A 19,401-nucleotide genomic window follows, 5' to 3' on the forward strand; every position below is an offset into this window, starting at 1 on the left:
TCTGCCCATGGATCTGCTGGGAGAAGAAGTTTGTCAGGCCCTTACCAGCTGGCAGTCCTCCAGGGAGTTGACCAGCTGGGCGTTCTGGCAGGAAAGGATGGAGCCGGCCAGGTTGAGCATCACGCACACGGCCGACAGCAGCATGAAGAAGGTGATCTGCGCGGAGGAGCAACAAATGTTCGTGAGAGAGGAGGAGGAGACGCGGCACCGACAAACAACGGGGCCTCTTCGTTACAGTTCTACCTCGGGGGGAGCAAACCATCCCAACCGCTTTGTCCCTCAGCTTTGCAGATGTTCAGGAGAGAAAACAAGCAATTAAATCTGTGTAAAAAGTGCACAAGGCATAATTATGCGTGTCAGACTTTTCCCACAATACCCCCAGAATCCCACTGCTACTCAGCAGCAGGTACACACCTCATGCGCCAACAGCTGATTAGCAACGGCGAGAGTCCCCCACTAACCCTAAGTCACTCCTCGGTGGCGCTTTCTTGGCTACGTCCCCCAGACAGACCCCCACTCGCTCCCCCGCCATAAACCACAAAGGCAGCCAGGTCCACGGTGCTCATCCTCCCCTTATTAACGCCCGTCCGCCGAGTCTCGCAGCCCACCACGTGGGGACATCTGTCCTCTTACGGGGCACCCAGGCTCTGTATGGCGGGCTGTGAGCATCAGCTCAGGTGTCGCAGGTGGGCTTTGACGCTGTCAGACACCCGGGTGTGGAACTCGGTGACACACAGGCCCACGCGCCGAGCTGCACGTCAGCCGCTGCCTTCCTACACAGCCTGGTGATTTACCACAGTCCTCCGCCTCCTTATGGTACATTAACCCTTGGATAGCCGCAGGAGAGGGGCGGCGACGTGATGCAGACACACAAGCTCAGCAGCCACAAAGACGCGCACACACACACACACACACACACACACAGATAAGTAAAGAGTGGTTCTGTGTCCAGCAGCCAGCTGAAATATTTAGTCACTATATTAAAAAGACAGAAATCTCAGTATTTTTGGGAATACAGAGCGACCGGGTAGAAGACGAGAGCTGCACTTTCTTTATAATTATCCACAGTGTACACAACATTATTGAGCACCCCCCCCGCCATTATTTTTACCGTAAAGTCAAACAGACAGCACTCTCATTGAAGGGACATTAATGACAGGTTAAAGGACATGTTGCAGACAATGACAGAAACAAGAAGATCAGGCATAGAACAGACCCCCGCTGCGATTCTGCACACCTGAAGCTGCTGTGAGGTTTTCGGGTAGCCAGAACCTGCAGGAGCAGCAGGTGCGCACCACTTCCATAAATCCTCCAGTACAGGGGAGAGGATTCACAGTAACGCAGGAATTTATACGACAATCCCTCAATCTCCACACTCCAGTAGGGAAGATTTCAGACAAAGGTTTTCCCGGATGGCTGGAAGGACGCCCACGGGAGGGGTGAGGGGCAGTACACGTAGTGAACCAGTGCCTTGTCTCCAGCAGCTCTCTGTCATCTGGGCGAAGCAGATTGACGAGCGCCCCTGGCTATACGACTCTGAGCTCATGACATCATTGCGAACACACTCATCCTGCCTTCACCGGGGGCCACGAGCAGCGCCAGTCACCCCTACGCTGCCGTAAACCCCTGCCCAACCACCGGCGACACGTCCCTCAAAGGAATCTCAGCCAAACCATCCTTACCCAGCTCAGCTCATACCAAAGAAATGAGGGACGAAACTAAAATGAATTTTCAAAGTACTCAAGATGCTGCTTCCGGATTCTTGTTTGCGCTACGATGAATTTCATCGAGTTAAAGGAACCTTTGAAGCGTTTCGTATTCAGCGGGGGTACAGGTGTTGATTTATCGCATAGAACTGTGTTTTCCCGCCGCTGGACAAACGGAGAAACTGGACTGAGGAAAGGTGCTGTTTGAGCTCTGGGCCACAGTGCAAAAGAGGAGTATCTACTCAACACAGTGGGAAAAGTAAACAATAGCCACATGCAGTCATTAAATGTAAATATTGATTTGAGTTTCATTTTGATAAATAAATTAATGTAAAATGGTATTTATCAGACACTTTTCTCCAAAGCAACTTCCAATGAACTCTGCATAGCGTAATCAGCCCACACACCTTATTCACCAGGGTGACTTACACTGCTAGATACACTACTCACACCGGGTCACTCATCCATACATCAGTGGAGCACACACTCTCTCTCTGTCACTCACACACTGTGGGTGAACCTGAACAGCATGTCTTTGGACTGTGGGAGGAAACCAGAGCACCCAAAGACTTACACTGCTAGATACACTACTTACAACAGGTCACTCATCCATACATCAGTGGAACACACTCTCTCTCTATGACACTCACACACTGTGGGTGAACCTGAACAGCATGTCTTTGGACTGTGGGAGGAAACCAGAGCACCCAAAGACTTACACTGCTAGATACACTACTTACAATGGGTCACTCATCCATACATCAGTGGAACACACTCTCTCTCTCTATGACACTCACACACACTATGGGGGAACCTGAACAGCATGTCTTTGGACTATGGGAGGAAACCAGAACACACCCATGCAGACGGGGGGAGAACATGCAAACTCCATGCAGACTGAGCAGGGATCGAACCCACATCCTCTCGCACCACCCAGGCACTGACGCAGCAGTGCTACTCACTGTGCCACCATGTGCCCCCATTTAAACAGGGCAGTGCATAGCATCGTGTTTAATGTCACACTGCACAAGAGGGACCCACGTTTGAATCGTCACTCCCGCCGCAGTACCTGTAAACGAGCTACTTAACCTCAATGAATACAGTAAAAATGACCCTGCTGTATAAATGGATCAATAACTGTAAGTGCCTCAGTACTCTCAATCCATTGTACAGCAGTATGGTGGCACAGCAGCACTTCACAGCCCCTGAAGTACTCATTCAGATATAGGTTCAAATCCAGCTAAGGGTGTGCGGAACGTAAACGTCCTCCCTGCATCCACGACCCAAAGACACGTGACGAAGAAGTCAACGGTACACCGCTTGCGTGCCCTCCATTCGCGCAAACACTGCGTGAGTCGAATTGGATTCTGCGCACTGACCCATATCAGCACGCAGACCTAACGCTGTAATTTACTTTGGGGGAAACTATCAGCTAAATGAAGGAATAATAACCGACGCAATCAAGGTTGGCTGTGTCAATATTTAGAAAGCAGAAGTTATCACGATAGAGCGGTAACAGACAAAGGGCTTGGCTTCACGGTCAACGCTGGAGGGAGCCGTGTCATGGTGTCGCAGCCCTGGCCCACGGTCGCGGCTCCTTAATTAAACTCTGTGCCCCCACGCCGCTCCCTTCTAATTGCCATGTGGAATCGGATAGTGCAGTCGAACACGCGCTCATTAATTACAGCCTGGCTGGCGCTTGCATGTCGGGAACACGGGGCTATCGGGTAGCACTCTCAGGGTGTCGGGTCGTTGCCCGTGACCGTTTAACACGTCCTGATTAAAGCCAGAGGTGGACTCTCACCGACTTTGGCTGCTCAGCGGTGGGGGAGGGTCACGGGGGCGACACACAAGATGCTGACGGTTCCCTTGCTGTGGATTAGTTACCAGGTGTGGCAGGTCACAGGTCTAGTGCGGGGCGCCGGGCTACTGGAGCACTAGAGGCTCAGGGTCCTCACATGCATCCAGACATCCCCAGACAGGGGCCCCGGTGAGGGAGATGGGGAAGGGGGGAGGGGGAGGGGGAGGGGGGGGTTGGCTGCAGCACAGGCTGAGATTTTGGACACTGCAATGCAGGTGCAGCAGGCGCATGCACACATGAATGCTGATGAGCAACACCTCCCACCTCCAGCTCATACACAGACACAGACACACACCAAGCAAATTCCCCCATGCAAGTACACAAGCGCGGACACTCAATACGGTAGCGCTGACGACGTAGTCCCTGAAAACAGACACACCTCACACGTGGCCGGCACTCATAACAGCAGTTTCAAATCTTTCAAATCTAGACTCCCAGATATAATGTTTCAGCAACGTCTTATCACTCGACTTATAAAATGCATTATTAAAGCACTGGGCACTTTGGACTAAATGTACTACAGAGTAGACTTGTGACCCAACACAACATGATTGCAATTGAAATTCGACTAGAAAATATAACAGTGCAAGTTTTAAAATTCATAGTGATATGCGCTCGCTCTCACACACACACACACACACACACACACACACACACACACACACACACACACACACACGAGTCCAGCCACTCACGGAGCCCTTTCCCACAACCATCTACCTAGCTGCTGGGGGAGGGGTGGCGGCTCGAGAGAAGCTGGATTCATAATCCATCAGTTGCTTAAACCCTAGACACGGTGTCGGTCCGAGTCGAGGAAACACACGGGTACTGTTCTCTGCGAAAAAGCAAGATCAGCAGAAATACACTTGTCCCACATAAAATTCAAATGCCATTTTTGAGCAAGTGATAGGAAACCAAGCAAAACAACTAATAGATGGTACGTGGCGGAAACGTGTGGCCATGTGGTATCTGTACCTCAACGTTGACACTGACCTTCTGATTGGTTTCTTCACACCAAACTCTATTCCCACCCACATCACATTTACTAAACTTAGCTGATGCTTTTCTACAAAGTAACTTTGTAGAATGATCTCTTTAATCTCATGAACTTTGATCTCTTAAGTTCACGTAAGGTAGAAATGTTCAGGCCCGTAAGGTATATACGTTCACGATTGTGCTCGGATCAGTCCTTTACAGAGCCACTCCTGCAATGTAATGTAAATGTTTATATGTATGTATTTCCAAAAGAAAAAAAAAAATTACTAGGAAGGCGATTAGGAATCGGCAATATTCTGGTACAGTTTTATGCAGCTGCTTGTGTGATGAACATCGGTGCATATGGTGAAGAAAATAAACTGTACTTAAGAATCATACATCTGCAGATATGTCTCGTCATCCTAACGTAATGAACACATTGTATTTTCTACGAAATGTACATCGCTTTGGAGAAAAGCATCTGCTGAATGAATAATTGTAAATGTAAACTTAGTAGAAGGATTTCATGATTTACCCATTTATACAGCTGGGAAATTTTTACTGGAACAAATGAAGGAAAGTACCTTGCTCGACAGCATTATGCGGGATTGAAAACCATGATCTCCTAACCCCGTGGTGTCAGCACTAGACACTATGGTGCCTGTTGCCCCTCTAAATTAAAAACAAAACAATAATCCAGTCTGGTTTGTTTTTTTAATGAATCCTAATTCCTTGGAACAACTAAAAAGAAAAGGTGTGGCAGGTGTTCTGAGAGATGGAGAGTGTTTATAGAAGAGTGTGGAAATCATACAGTGGGAGGGATCAAGGGTGTGTTTCGGAAGGACCGCTCTTGTGCTCCAAGCCAGCAGGTGCCGTCCGTGATCGCCGTGGGTCCGGTCAGTGGCATCGCTGCTAAATACATCTATTGACGAGAAAGGGTCAATAAAGGAAAAATAAACAGAGTTAACGTGGAGAAGAGGGAGAAAATGACCCCTGAGGAGTTCATTAACGTAATTAGCCATGACAGCGCATGCCAGCGTGGTGTGAGATGATTAATAGCTGTATTAATGGGGTTCCTCTGGCCCTGAGTGGCCACATGCCGACGCCGCTTGCATTTCCTCCTGAACTGAATTGCTATGGTAAACAAAGTATTTAGGAAGTGGTGATCCGCATCACTCTGACATCAACAGGAGTGGATTTGCTGGGGACACCTGGAGAAACGAACCTGAACTTTTTTGTTCCTACTGCAGAGACACACACACACACAAAAGACATGTGCAGCTCAAAGGCTTCTCAGGGGAAAAGGTTCCCCCAGATGCTGTTGTCCAGCCATAAGGTGACTTGGGGGAGCAACGGAGAGCAAGGACTACGGTTATGTGTCATTTCACCGTTTCCGCCGACTGTCCCGAAAACACTGCAGTACCGGCAGTGCTGTTCATTGCAATGATTTACTACGGTCCCGCCATACTGGGCCTCTTAAGTGTACGGATTTACACGACGTTTCTTCAGTAAACATGCACTCCAGTCAAGTTGTACTTGCACAGGCATCTTACATACAGCGACACGTAATTCATGTTCTCCATCCAAAGATAACGAGGGGGACGGTGTGAGGAACATTCCTTTTTACCACGTGCACCTACTCACAGGCTGCCGTATTGAGTCCCTGGGGTGGCTGTGCTAGTACCACTGAGCAACGCCTTTCCCTGCAATTCCTCCAGTAGAACAAGCACAGGACAAACAGGTAAAATAATATGTTTTTCTGGGTAAATGAAGCAGCATGGTAGTCAAAGTTCCAATTTGGCTCAGGGGTGTGGAGCCTCCACGTTCTCATCGTGTCTAGAACCCAAAGAGACAGAAGGTGGAAAGAAGGCAACAGTAAACCGTCTCCAACTCTGTGTCCAGTGTCCGGTGTCGGAATGCATTTCAACTTCCTGCCGCTGATTATAAGAATCTGCTTTGACCGCGGTGAGTCTAGTCGTGGTCTAAACATGCAGTAACTTCTGTCTCCGCAAAATAGGTCTAGATCCGTTTTACTGCGCTCACCTTCGGAAAACATCGTCCGGAAGTACTTTCTTTTGATATAGTCTGTCGGCACGACTGCTGAAATGTATAGAAATGGGGAAACTGTTGAGATTTTGTATTTTTTAAACCAGTATAACACATTCAAGTGTGTCTCAACTAAGTTTAGGGGGCTTGTACATTTTTTAAAAGTAATAATTTCACATTAATTTACATATATAGTAATATTTGAGGTTGTATGTTATTGTTGTTTCCTTTTCTACTAATTTCAGTTTCGCTCGATTCCAGCTGCATCCCGTGCTGAACTGGTGGATGCGGAATAAATTCGTCGTTCAGCAGCCGCACGCGTTTGGGAAGAGTTTATCCATCTGTTCGGTTTGAGCAGGGCAACTCTTAGCGAGGGCAGAACATCACCACCCCCCCATCACGAACTGCGCATGCACCTGCACAACAGTACATGAACAACACACGAGTATCGATGTAGGCCCAACTCACAAGGCACAGGTTCACATTAGCGGCACCGCCCGCATCCCGTCTCTGATGCCACGCCCTGCTGCGGAGGGAAGTGCGAGTCACACGACACTCACGCGGAGTTAAAGCAATAACTTTAATTAACTTAAATACACTTTAACAAGTCGAGACAGTTAAGAACGCCCCGCTTCGCCCGATTTTGTGCAGTGTGCATACCTGTGAGACACCGACTCATTTCTGTTCCGCTGCACTGAACGTTTGGGCCGTGGGTTAAAACAACGGTGTGTCACGGTCATGTTATCAAAGTCTCCTGTGAAGGCAAGGCGGTAGGTAAAGGGAGAAGAGCAGTGTATAATGAGGTAAAAACAAAGGATAGTGAGCAATCAGAGAACAAACCTGGCGGCACAGCTCAGGACAGCTCTGCAAAATGTGACGCTGGCAAAAGCAATTTGGCGCTTTGACCTGACGGAGGCTGGAAGCACAGAGTAATTAAAAGAGTGCGCCAAGCCAGATGCCTTTGGGGCACACGGCTCTATGGGCACGCGGCGCAATTAGCACCAAATGGATTTCATCCCGGTGCCCTCAAACACATCGCCGAGCCGCCTAACAAATGTTGTTCTTCAGCGCCATTAAATCCCCCTTTTCCATTTCACAAAGGTCAAAATAAACAGCGTCTACGTTGATCCTGCAAGAAAACAATCATTTTGTGACATTTCGGCTCTTAATCAACGAGCTTCTCCGTGGCCGAAAATGCAGAAACTGTCAGTCAGCGCCGGCCTGTCGGACAACCGTTTCGGCATCTCGACGCCAAACCCGAGACTCTACGATACGCGTTCTTCGCCCCGTCTCACATCTCACCTTTGGATCTCTGCAACGGTGCATTAATCCCCTGGTGGTGCACGCCAAAGGAGCCTCGCAAGCTTACGATCCCACTAATAAAGCCGTTTAAACAAAAGCATAGCGACTAAACAGATTTTAGGTTCTTTCAGTGCTTTTCTTAAGACTGAAGATCCCTTCGTCCAAGTCAAAGGTACGGCAGAGGACCTGCAGCAGTCATGAGAACAGTCCGCACGTTGAGCTGGTTCCGCAGTGAGTTTCTTTTTAAAATGTGGCTCCATAGATTGGAATTGAGGCTTCTTGAACTGTCAGTAGGGGGTGCGGTGGCGCAGTGGGTTGGACCACAGTCCTGCTCTCCAGTGGGTCTGGGGTTCAAGTCCCACTTGGGGTGCCTTGTGATGGACTGGCGTCCCGTCCTGGGTGTGTCCCCTTCCCCCTCCGGCCTTACGCCCTGTGTTGCCGGGTAGGCTCCGGTTTCCCGTGACCCCGTGAGGGACAAGCGGTTCTGAAAATGTGTGTGTGTGTGTGTGTGTGTGTGTGAACTGTCAGTGTAACAAAGCAGATCATCGAGAAACGGGTTTAGGGCCAGCAAAAAGGACGATTTTGGCCACCGATTTTTACCTGAAACGAAAGCAACGTAGAGGCAGAAAACATGTGACAGGATACGTGAGCAATGAGGTCAGAGAAATAAAACAAGAAGAAACTGCAATTCCACTGAAGGAATGACAAATAGGGCGGCTCGACAACGCCATGCTCTCGCAGCGCCAGTCGCTAAAGCCAGGCTTCTACATGAGCCAACAGTAGGCATGTTTAAAATAAAAATGACGTACATCCACAACAGACTAACGCACCTGAGAGATTTAAACATCACTTTGCAGAGATGTGACGACTGTTAGTTTGCACACCACAGGTGGTCCTCACACTGCACTTTGAGAACCACTGGCTTAGAGACCCCCCCCCGGTTCCGTGCTGGTCGTCACTGCATGGTGGCACAGCAGGCAGTGCAAATTCAGACGGACTGATCGCTCCAAACCGACAACGGCGCAAGAATGTGCGCGCAATTGCCCTGTGACAGAGCGGTGTTCTGTCTAGTGTGTACCCCGCCTCGACAACTATGCTTATGGCACAGGCTCCAGACCACGGCAACCCTGTACCGGACAAGCAGTTACCAATAACGAGTCAACGCAACCGCTGGTTTGATCGGTCATTTTTGGTCTTTGCCACACATTCCACTTGTGCGAGATGCTGGATTTCTAACGGGTCACTTCAGGTTAGAAGTCTGGCTTCTTGTGCAGAGTGTTTCCTGCTGCTCTGGGCGCCGAAGCGGAACACTTTAGCGAGGGTGTGAGAGCGCGTTGCTGCTGCGGCAGCGCTATCGGAGCGTGGGCCGCCAGCCTGTTGACACTGCCCTGGTGTGCCTCGTTGACAGCCGCTGGCAGGGAGGAGTCTGGGAAAGGGGCACAGACTCCGGCCTCCACAGTCTGCTGCTGTGCAAATTAGTATTTAGTTGGCAGCAGCTCTGCGACAAGACATCATTTATTTTCAATTAGATGAGCTTGTAGGATCTGGGCGGACGTTTTTTCTCTTTTTTCCTCCACGCACGAACCTCGGCGTGTCACCAAGATGCCGGGCCTCTGTCTCAGCCTAGCAGCTCCCGGTGGTGGAGAAAGCCCACCTACCTGCCCACCTGCTCACCTCCCCCGGGGTGAGACAGAACAACGGTCAGAGTCTTGCTTGTCTGTAGCTCCACACTAGAATCCTTCAGCGTGCTTTCTGATGTGTGAACAAAGCAGATGAGAAAGGTGAGGGCATCTCGGCAGGTACGTCTGTCTCACCTCTGCCCAGCGGGAAGAAAGATGGAGACGTTGAGATGTCTCCTTAATCACGGAAAAAAAAACAGCGCGCCTCCATATCCCAGGTTCCACACTACATCGTCTCACCCCAAACACTACTTGGTTCTAGCGGGTGCAGGGCTGGAATTATTGCAGTTGAAGTGAGGGGAAGGGTCTCTCTGGCAGTGGCAGCTGAGTGAGGTGCGATGGGCAGCCATAATGAATCCCATCCTTCTAGTGTTACCTTTGCCAAAACGCGTAAGATCTCGAAGCACATTTCTTGTCCCCGGCAACGAGCGCAAGCCCGACTCCAGCACAGGTCGCTTTCCGTAACCCAAAGGGAGCACACCTTCCGCTGGTGTTGAAGGCTGAAAAGAGCGAGACTCCCACAATGCTCCACAGTGTTCATTTGGCATCACAAGTAAACAACTCATCATCAGAAAGATGTGGAACGCTTATCTGACCAATCGGACGTCAGCTGGACACGTCGATCCGCTGTTTACATCTTACAGAGAAAAGCACCCAGGAGTCGGTTTCTGACTTATGAGCAGTCTTGAGCAAGAAGAGAATAAAGTCATCACAGGTCAGCGCAGTTAATGTACTCTGTCCTCCAGCACTGGCAGGAATAACCAGCTGAAACAGCCCAAGGCTGTACAGAGTGTATCAGAAAATGAAACAAAAAGACTCTATAATGGGACAAAGTTACTTGTGAAGAGGGGGGCGCAGCGGTGCAGTGGCGCAGTGGGTTGGACCGGGTCCTTCTCTCTGGTGGGTCTGGGGTTCGAGTCCCGCTTGTGGTGCCTTGCGGCAGACTGGCGTCCCGTCCTTGGTGCGTCCCCTCCAGCCTTACGCCCCGAGTTGCCGGGTAGGCTCCGGTTCCCTGCGACCCCGTATGAGATAAGCGGTTCCAAAAGCGTGTGTACTTGTGAAGGTAACTTTGCGCTCTTGTGCAAAAAAAAAAAAGATTTTTAATCATCTTCTGGAGAAAAGTTCTGACAATGTCTCATTTTCTACATGCACGCTGAAACATTAAATAATCAACTGCAAAGACCAAACACGAAGCCTCCAGGAGAACACGTGAGACGCCACTGTCAAAATTGAATTTTTTTTTTGTTGCCACGCTGCTGTCCTGCTCCTCACCTTAAACACTGTCGCCGTGGTCGCCATTTTTCAGGAAGCAACAGCGCTAATAAAACAGCTCAGTAAATGCCCTTTTTCTTTGATATAAGCATCTCTGCGAAGATCTGGGAGGGGAGAGCGCGGGGGGGGCCAGACATGACAGAAGGAGAGCATGGAAAACAGAGAAGGAGGACAGAATGAGGGGAGAGGGTGACAGTGCAAACAGGGCTGGGGAGGAGATAAGGGGCGGATGTGCTCAGAGAGAGTGATTGTACCCATCTGTGTAGCACTGCCCTAGGAGGAGTGTATTACAGAAGCACCCCCCCCCCCCCCCCCGATGGCTCATTGATTGAATCAAGCAGAGGAGCGCAGAGGGCCCTGCGAGGGTCAGCCTGTGATTAACCCACACTCAACTTTTAATCAGTTTCTGACCTCTCTCGGTGAAGACAACGAGCGCGGATGGACGCCTCGCTCTGTGGGTGGAAGTGAGATTCGGCTTTGATGGCTGCGTCTCCCAGTAGAATAAGTCGCGTGTGTGTGCGCGCGCCCGTGCGAGACAAAGAGAGGGAAAGGTGCCAAATGGGATGAGACAAAGGGAGATGGCATTCCCAGAGAACAGTGCCACGTGGAGAGGACACACACGCACACAAACACGCACGCACACGAAATGTAAGGGCAGTGCTAAGAGCTCTGGAGAAGCGATGGCAAGAGCACAGTGAATGAAAGCACAAGCACAGCGCTCAACAGCACAGCTCCAGCAGCACTGCTGGGAACAAGAGGAAGAGGAGGCAGTCGTCATGGTAACTAACGATATGTCCCTCACCCTGACATGCAGCTGGTCAGCAGAACGTAAAAGGGACCTTCAAATGACTTCTGCAGCAGTAACATGGGACAGGGATGCTCGAATTGCCTTCCCTCAGCCTCAACAATTGTACTTTGCAGTCCCTCTACAAATCTAATCCTGGAGGCGTTGTGTTATCATAAATCAAAGAGAGCAAGGCAAGAAATGCCAAGAGTGTGTGTGTCCAAGCAGAACAGAGCAGTGGGCTTCCTTCTCAGCCAAACGCCTCAATCGTGAGGCAGACGAGCCATCGTGCATTTTTATGGGCTGTCTTCAGCTGATGCTGCAGAAGACTCGTACAAACAGGCAAGAAGGAACTGTCGGAACAGCATAAAGAGCAGGTCATCCCAAACCTGGCGAGACAGTAAGATCGCTTCCTGCCAGCCGTCCATCGGCTGCCACTGGGACACTCTGGTATTCTCTCAGCATCAGTACCCGAGTCGCAGCTCTGTTAAGGACATGAAGGGTGCTCATTCGACTGCCTGGAGGGGCCCCGCTGTAGAGGCCCTGTGCGAGGTACTTTACCTGAACTGCAACAGTAAGGTACACACTGATAAAAACTGAGTCCCAGAAACATAAGGCGCTAAACTAGTCGGGGAATACTGTAGATGGGACACCAGTTCATTGCAGGGTAACCACACCTGCATTCACTCACAATGTCACACCCTACAGGCAACATAAACCCACCTCAAACGTGTCTTTGGAGTGTGGGAGGAAACTGGAGCATCCAGAGGAAATCCATGGGAAGCCGGGTAAAACATGCAAACTGCACATAGATCGAGCCAACACCCGAGTGCGCAGCTCATAACAACGACAACAACAACAACAATAATAATAATAATAACAAAACAGGGATTCCAGAAGAAGGACTTTGTAATCAAGGCTGAAAATTGAGCAGAAGAGAACACTGACACATGGATAAGATGCGTTTCCTGACTAATCCACTGTATATGAATCCAGCTCATTTCCTAATGACATCTGCCAGACATTAAACACCTCTGGGGGTCTAGAAGAAATGCATTAGTCAATGTCACCTAAAAGCTGAGAACTCCTCCACCCTCCTGTGCCCACCCCACCCCCCACTAACAGAGGCTCTAGAGCATCATCCGTTAGGAACGGTGGTGGCTGAGGGGGGGTTGCGCTCTTTGGCCGGGATGCACAGAGGGAGTAATCCGCTCTCAGAGGAAGGCAAGCTAAAGGGGATATATTTTTGTTTATTCCCAGCCTGATCCATCTCAGGCACCAGTCAATTAGAAAACCCAATTTGGAAAGAATGGGAAGCGCAGATGGGAAAGGACCCTGCGCTTTCCTCGGTCAACGTGAGCTCACCCTTTCAAACAGAAACAACTGATAAAATCAGAGAACAACGGACGTATCGGGGGTTGTATGTAACGAGCGAAAACCACAGCAAGGCGTAACAAATTAAAGTTATTAATGTGAACTGAAGGAGCGCATAAAAATAAGAGCTAGCATTTCAGTGAAGTGGCCTATAATTAGCATTTTGGGATAATAAGCATTTTATGTGATCCTCACTTAGTGACACACAATTAGTGTGACACACTTGTGCTTCTGCGATGCGCATTCTCAGTGCAACAAGGAGGTGATGTTTGAAACAATAAGTGTGATTAAATGAGGAAAATTAAGTGTGAATAAAATGTGCACATTTTTAATGTGACTTTTGGGGGAGGGTGTGCACCGGAATGAACACATCACGCACAGGGAGCACTTTGTGTCTGTGCACATGGAGGCGCGATCTACTGCAAATTTAAATTTAAATTGATTCAATACAGCGCTTTTCCCACTCACAGTCCTCTCAAATGCACACTGTACAAATCCCCAGAGCATGTGAAATCTCACGTAAATCAACATTCACACTAATCAAAAGCTGTGTGTTTTCATGACCTTCTTTTTTTCCATACACATTTTCCTCCAAGCACAAAGCGATGGTGGGGCAATAAAATGCCTGTGAATGGGGTGGAGTTAAAAGATTGCCTGTGGATGGGGGGGGTCTGGGCTGGATGGGCAGGCCGATAATGAGAGTAACACAAAGCAGCACAAAGCCCAAGGACAGGCGAAATGCACCGCGATGGCGGAAGGTGCAGGTGCGGTGGGTGGCTCGTCTTTGGGAAGCAACTGCATTGCGTTCCCCGAAAGGTAAAAATGTGAACGCCAACTTGGAGACCTACATCAAAGATCATTTATGCAGGGCATATTGGTTCAAAGTGGCACATTTCAACCACCCTCGCTTGCGAAGAAAGCATTCTCAAATCAACAGGCAGCTCATGCCCGAAATGAAAGCACTGTGAAATTGGGCTTTTTTCCTTGCAGAACGTGAGCATTTGCTGCTTTGCCGGGGAAAACAAGAGTGGCGAAGGGCTGCCAAGCACGGCCGGAGGACACGGGTCACAGATACCGGGTCCTTGTTCGGTTCTGAACCTTCGGTCAAGTGCCTCACTCTGCAGGATTCTCGGAAACCTCAGAAAAACAAATTAACAAAAAAAGTATGACCTGACAAGACTCCCTGCTGATCGTTCTGACTGTATGCTGCCAATGTGTGTGAAAATGTATGTGGTGCTTATGTAAAAGTGCACCCGAAATAAGCCCATCTCTTTTTAGGAGCTTCAGAAGGTAGCGAAAGAAATTCGTTTGTTTTCTGAGTAGCTGTCCGTGGTGCTGATGCGATCAAGCTATAGTAGAAATAACAACAGAAAAATGATGTTTCTGTGACATGCAGCGCGTGGCCTATGTGGCGAACGTGCCCCTAACGCTGTCTAAATGAAAAAGAAGACATCAAAATAATGAAATTAAAACACATTTGGTCTACAGACATGCCGTCAACACATTTTACATCTACTGTCTGACTGTACGAGACTGTATATGCAAGATTATGTTGGTGCCATAATATTAAATAGCTGTCTATACACGAGGCATCCAGAAGCTACCCTGCGTCTCTGACCAAGGTCTTTGCTCTCACAGGCATGCAGAATTTTTCCTCTGCTCTCCAGCAAAATGTCAGCCCATCAACAGACAGACATGTAAATAAGGAGTTTCTCAAAGCGAACCTTGGCACCCTCTCTCAACCCGGTGCTATTCAGATATCAGATCGTTCTCAGATTTCAAATGTTCCACAAAAGATGTTGTTCCAGCAGCAAACTTTATGCAATTATTTGCAAAAAAAAAAAAAGGCATTCCTGAAACCATTCGCCCCTCTCACGTCAAAGCCTTGAGAACAACAGATGGAAGGTGTCTACAAAGGCATTCTAAACTGTAGCCACAGCATGAATTAGCTGCTTCTTCTCACAAAGCATATGTACATACCCTGTGTGACTCCTTTGGCACTTCAAAAGACATCTGACACCACCCTCAGCTGGTGCTTTATATCCATACGAAACTGACCACGTCTCCACTTTTCTACGTAACTGCCGCTGTACTTTTACTCCCTGGACAACAGTCCTTCATGAAGTTGCTCTACACTCAAATGCACCTTGGTTCTTCCTCTGGAGTCAAGCTGGCTACTGTGTTCTATCACCTTGGAGCTGGCGGATGCCACCTGGCACACTGTATGTGCTGTGTGTGAGGATTAGATGCATGAGCCATCTAACCTTAATGGATTTGGTGTGGATATCTTATGAATGTACTGTATGTACAGTGTGTATATGCTCTATGCTTGCTGTGCCCGTGCTGGGTGTTTACATGCTGTGTCTGTGTGTCTGGTGATTGTGTTAGCTGTGTGGCTAATCTGTGTACACATGAGCTACATCCTTTGGTGGTTGTGTGTCCCGTGAGCGTGCTCTTACTTTTAAGCCAGATCTTAGAATCGCCGCATTTTAGAAACCCTAGTTAAGAAAAATTAGAAGAGCATCGGAACCCATGGGACTACTGGCCTTGAATGGGTAAAATTTTTAAGGACCACCCTCAGTCCTTACAACGCTTTGTCAACTACCAACAACAACAACAGAAGGACCACCGCATTACAAACACTACTACCATATGACCACCGCTCATGGAAAATGTGTCTTTCCACATGCTACATACTGCATCTAAAACGTGTGGCACGGTGGCACAGTGAGTAGTGCTGCTGTATCACAGCACCTGGGTGGTGCGAGAGGATGTGGGTTCAATCCCTGCCCAGCTGGTGTGTAGTTTCCATGTTCTCCCTGTGCCTGTGTGCATTTCTTCTGGGTGCTCTGGTTTCCTCCCACACTCCAAAGACATGCTGGTCAGGTTCTCTCATAGTGTGTGAGTGACAGAGAGAGTGTGTTTCACTGATGTATAGATGAGTGACCCATTGTAAGCAGTGCATCTAGCAGTGTAAGTCACCTTGATGAATAAGGTGTGTGGGCTGATAACACTACATAGAGTTTATTGGAAGTTGCTTCGGAGAAAAGTACCTGATAAATAAATAAATGTAAAAATGGGGCATGACCCAATGTGAACAGTGTTAAGAAAAGTGCTGAGCATGATGGATGTTTGGAGGGTGTATAGTGTCTGAACCCAAATGCCCACACATAAATAAAAACAGTCCCCGTACGAAGCTTGGGGGAACACCTGAGCTTTTCCACGCTAAAGCATTCATAGCACCCAGATGCACAGCCGGATATTCACCCCTATGGTACATAAAGGTGTAAATTTAGTTTCATTTAAGAGACAGCATCCCAGATGTGTCCAAACAGGCCTGGTTTCTTCCGCCATCAAAGCAGCGGCATGTGTCAGAACATTAAATGACTTATCCCCAAACTGTCCCGCTGCACTCCATGTCACACCCCTCACAGAGCAGGGGCACAGCAGAGGAGAGGCCATGGGAGGAGAGGGGGGTTCAGCTAAGGATGCTCCGCCGGTGCCTGTGCTGCTGATCAAAAGCTGGAGGCCCAAAGCGCTTGACGGCTTAGCAGCACTCAGTGCTCGAGCGAAGAACTTGGGTGTGTTCCTCTTAAACCACAGAGGTAATAGAGCCTATCAGAGGGGAAATAATACGATTAGAATGCCCTCGCTGCACCCTCCCCCCACCCATCCCGCTGGTGGTTCATCACCATGACTGCATGCGGGTTGCGACTTTTCTAATCTCCGTGCGGATGAGAGGTGCTCGATTTATTTTCCTGTGGTGCGTGCTCCATCACGGCCCTCTCTCTCATATTTATTTATGCGATCGCTACATTGAAACGGGTGCCGCAGAAAGCATGACGTGTCAACACCGCCGGAAAGCGCAGCTTACGAAAACACGCACGGTTGTTTTGTGAAGTCACCTGCGCGCAACGTGCCGCCCGTCACGTCACCTTGTGACTGGATGCTAAAGAGACAAGAGGACAAGAACAAGGACACGGACCGAATAGTGGCTAAAGGCTCGGTGACCACCAAACTGAAGCACCAGAATGCAGGTGAGGAACTGTTGCTCTACCTTCGGGAAACATTCGTAAAACATCCATCGTGCCACTGTCTCCAGATCAGCACCTGAGGACAAAGGGCTAAAGCGGAAATGTGAGCGGGGCTAAAAACGAGAGGCTTACACTTTTTCTATGTCGTCTGTATTTGCCACGAGCAAAAATGTTGACGTGAGACAGGGATCCACTTTTGCATCGGAAAGGCATGTTGGCATGCAGGAAGGCATATTCACCACAAAGAAGTGCTTGACCCCTTCAGCACGGTGGGAGATGAGCGTGTCAGAGGCCACTCTGCGAGAGCACCAACCTACACCCCACTTTCATTACTTTATACGAGATGTCATAGAGCGGTGCCTCGGATGTCGAGGTTGCCCACTGTGATGTCCGAGTTTTGCTTTTTGAACTTTTCTGCAGTCAGCTTGAGGAGGCGCGGTGGCGCAGCGGGTTTGGCTGGGTCCTGTTCTCTGGTGGGTCTGGGGTTTGAGTCCCGCTTGGGGTGCCTTGTGATTGAGTGGCATCCTGTCCTGGGTGTGTCCCCTCGCCCTCCAGCCTTATGCCCTGTGTTGTTGGGTTAGGCTCCGGCTTGCCACAACCCTGCTTGGGACAAGTGGTTTCAGACTCTCTGTGTGTGTGTGTGTGTGCGCGCGCGCGCGCAGTCAGTCCCCCATGTAGAGGAACCGTGCAGGCCCCGCAGACTCACCCAGGGAGCATATGAGGAAAAGCGAGGGCGAGAGCACCTGTGACAACTGAGAGGGTGACGAAAACAGCAAGAGCGGTCTCAGGGCAGCGGCTACTGGGAGTGACAGTGACAACAGCAGTGATGGAGAGGATGACAGGAACAGCAAGGTGAGAGCGACGGTGGGGCTGACAGAGAGAGGGGTGGGTGGGATGGAGACACTGTAAGTGACACAGGACGAGAGGGAAGCAGACACTGTGAGTGACAGACAGAGGAAGAAACTAAGACAGCCAGAAGGGATAAAGACAGCGAGAGGAACTGAGACGGTGGCAGTGACAGAGGCAGCAGCAGGGACAGAAACAGATGCAAAGCAATTACTAGTGTTCAAATGACTGCTATCTACTGTCCTTTGCTAAGCTGCACAGAGTGGACTTTTGGACCAGTTCCATTTCCACGTTGCTGCAGCACGGAGCCAGTGTGTCATGTTTCCTCACACACCTGCATTTAGTAGTAAAAGACAATAGAAGATGGACCAAGAGCCCTTCAGTAGGGCACCTTTCACCGCTGGCTTACAGCTACAGAGGCAAGCAGTGAAAAACAACATTAGTCATTCGTCCTGTTGCTCCATGAATATAACATTATCCGTGTTCTGGGACCGCAGGCCATGGAACCTGTGACCTTCCCCACAAGGACTGTGACCAGCATAATCGCGCTTCCCCTTTCATTTCCAAAACCGCCGAGAATCACGTCAGACCTCCTTCCTGCTTCCTTTCCCCATCCCCAGTAAGTGCTTCCACATGCCTTCCTTTTTACTGCAAACGTCTATCTGCACACAGGTGAGCAGCGTGAAGAGAAGAAGCGCGATCCAGTGTCCTCCAGGAGCTGCTCAGACAAACACGCGCTCAGAGAACGAGCTTCTCCTTCCCCTTCGATGGCGGGCGCGTACAATGAAATACAGCTGAAGTTAACATAAACGGTGCAACGTTCTCCTTGCGAGGAGACGCTGCGAGGTGACCAGAGCGCTGCTCTGGAGGCTCTCCGTGGAACCGTCAGGACACATCCTCGTGGAACGATGGGTGCGCTGCATGGCCGACGTCCCGGTTGCCTCGCCAAACATCCACTTCGCCGCAGATCACGGAGCGTTTCTTCACGCCGCCACAGTGATTACTCCGCTTCGGCGCCTGGGGCGTAATCAAAGCTGTCAGCCCCACCCCCTCCCCCCACACCCACCCAGCTCTCTTCACACGCCGCCCGTCTAATCAGTCACGTCAAGGAGCAGATTAGCGAGTGATACGGAAGCCACTCTCCCCCGGTGCTTGGGGACTTTTGTTAGCATGACCAGGTCGTACATCATAAGCACGCGATGCGGCGCCTGGGCCTGCCCGGGACAGCACTTCGCCCACCTCTTAACTATCGAGACGCGTGTTGAGTTTTACCCGCGATACCTTTTGGAAGACGAAAAGCACCCGTTAGACTTGGAGTGAGAGATCTCACAGGCCTCGGCCATGTAATCCTCGGTATCCACCTGGTTTTCCACACCCTTCCGCCACTCATTTTTGAGTTTTACTCATCCCAACCCCACCCACGTGCTGCGGACCAGGGTTAGCGTTACATTTTATTGCATTTGAATTCTTCAAAAGATTTCTTATCCCCGGGAGGACTGCCAAGCGAAGCTAATGTTCAGCG

At 49.7% G+C, this 19,401-nt stretch overlaps 1 protein-coding gene across 1 annotated transcript in view; it reads right to left on the bottom strand.

Annotated features, from left to right (window-relative positions):
- The window catches only part of LOC108931163 (protein FAM189A1-like), an 82,656-nt gene that overhangs the window by 15,027 nt on the left and 48,228 nt on the right, over positions 1 to 19,401 (bottom strand). Inside the window, exon 3 of the mRNA XM_018746780.2 lies at positions 46 to 156. Within this exon, the coding sequence (XP_018602296.1) occupies positions 46 to 156 (111 nt within the window). The remainder of the gene's footprint in view (positions 1 to 45; positions 157 to 19,401) is intronic.

The sequence above is a fragment of the Scleropages formosus genome, chromosome 7, assembly GCF_900964775.1.
Source record: "Scleropages formosus chromosome 7, fSclFor1.1, whole genome shotgun sequence".
NCBI classification, from domain to species: Eukaryota; Metazoa; Chordata; class Actinopteri; order Osteoglossiformes; family Osteoglossidae; genus Scleropages; species Scleropages formosus.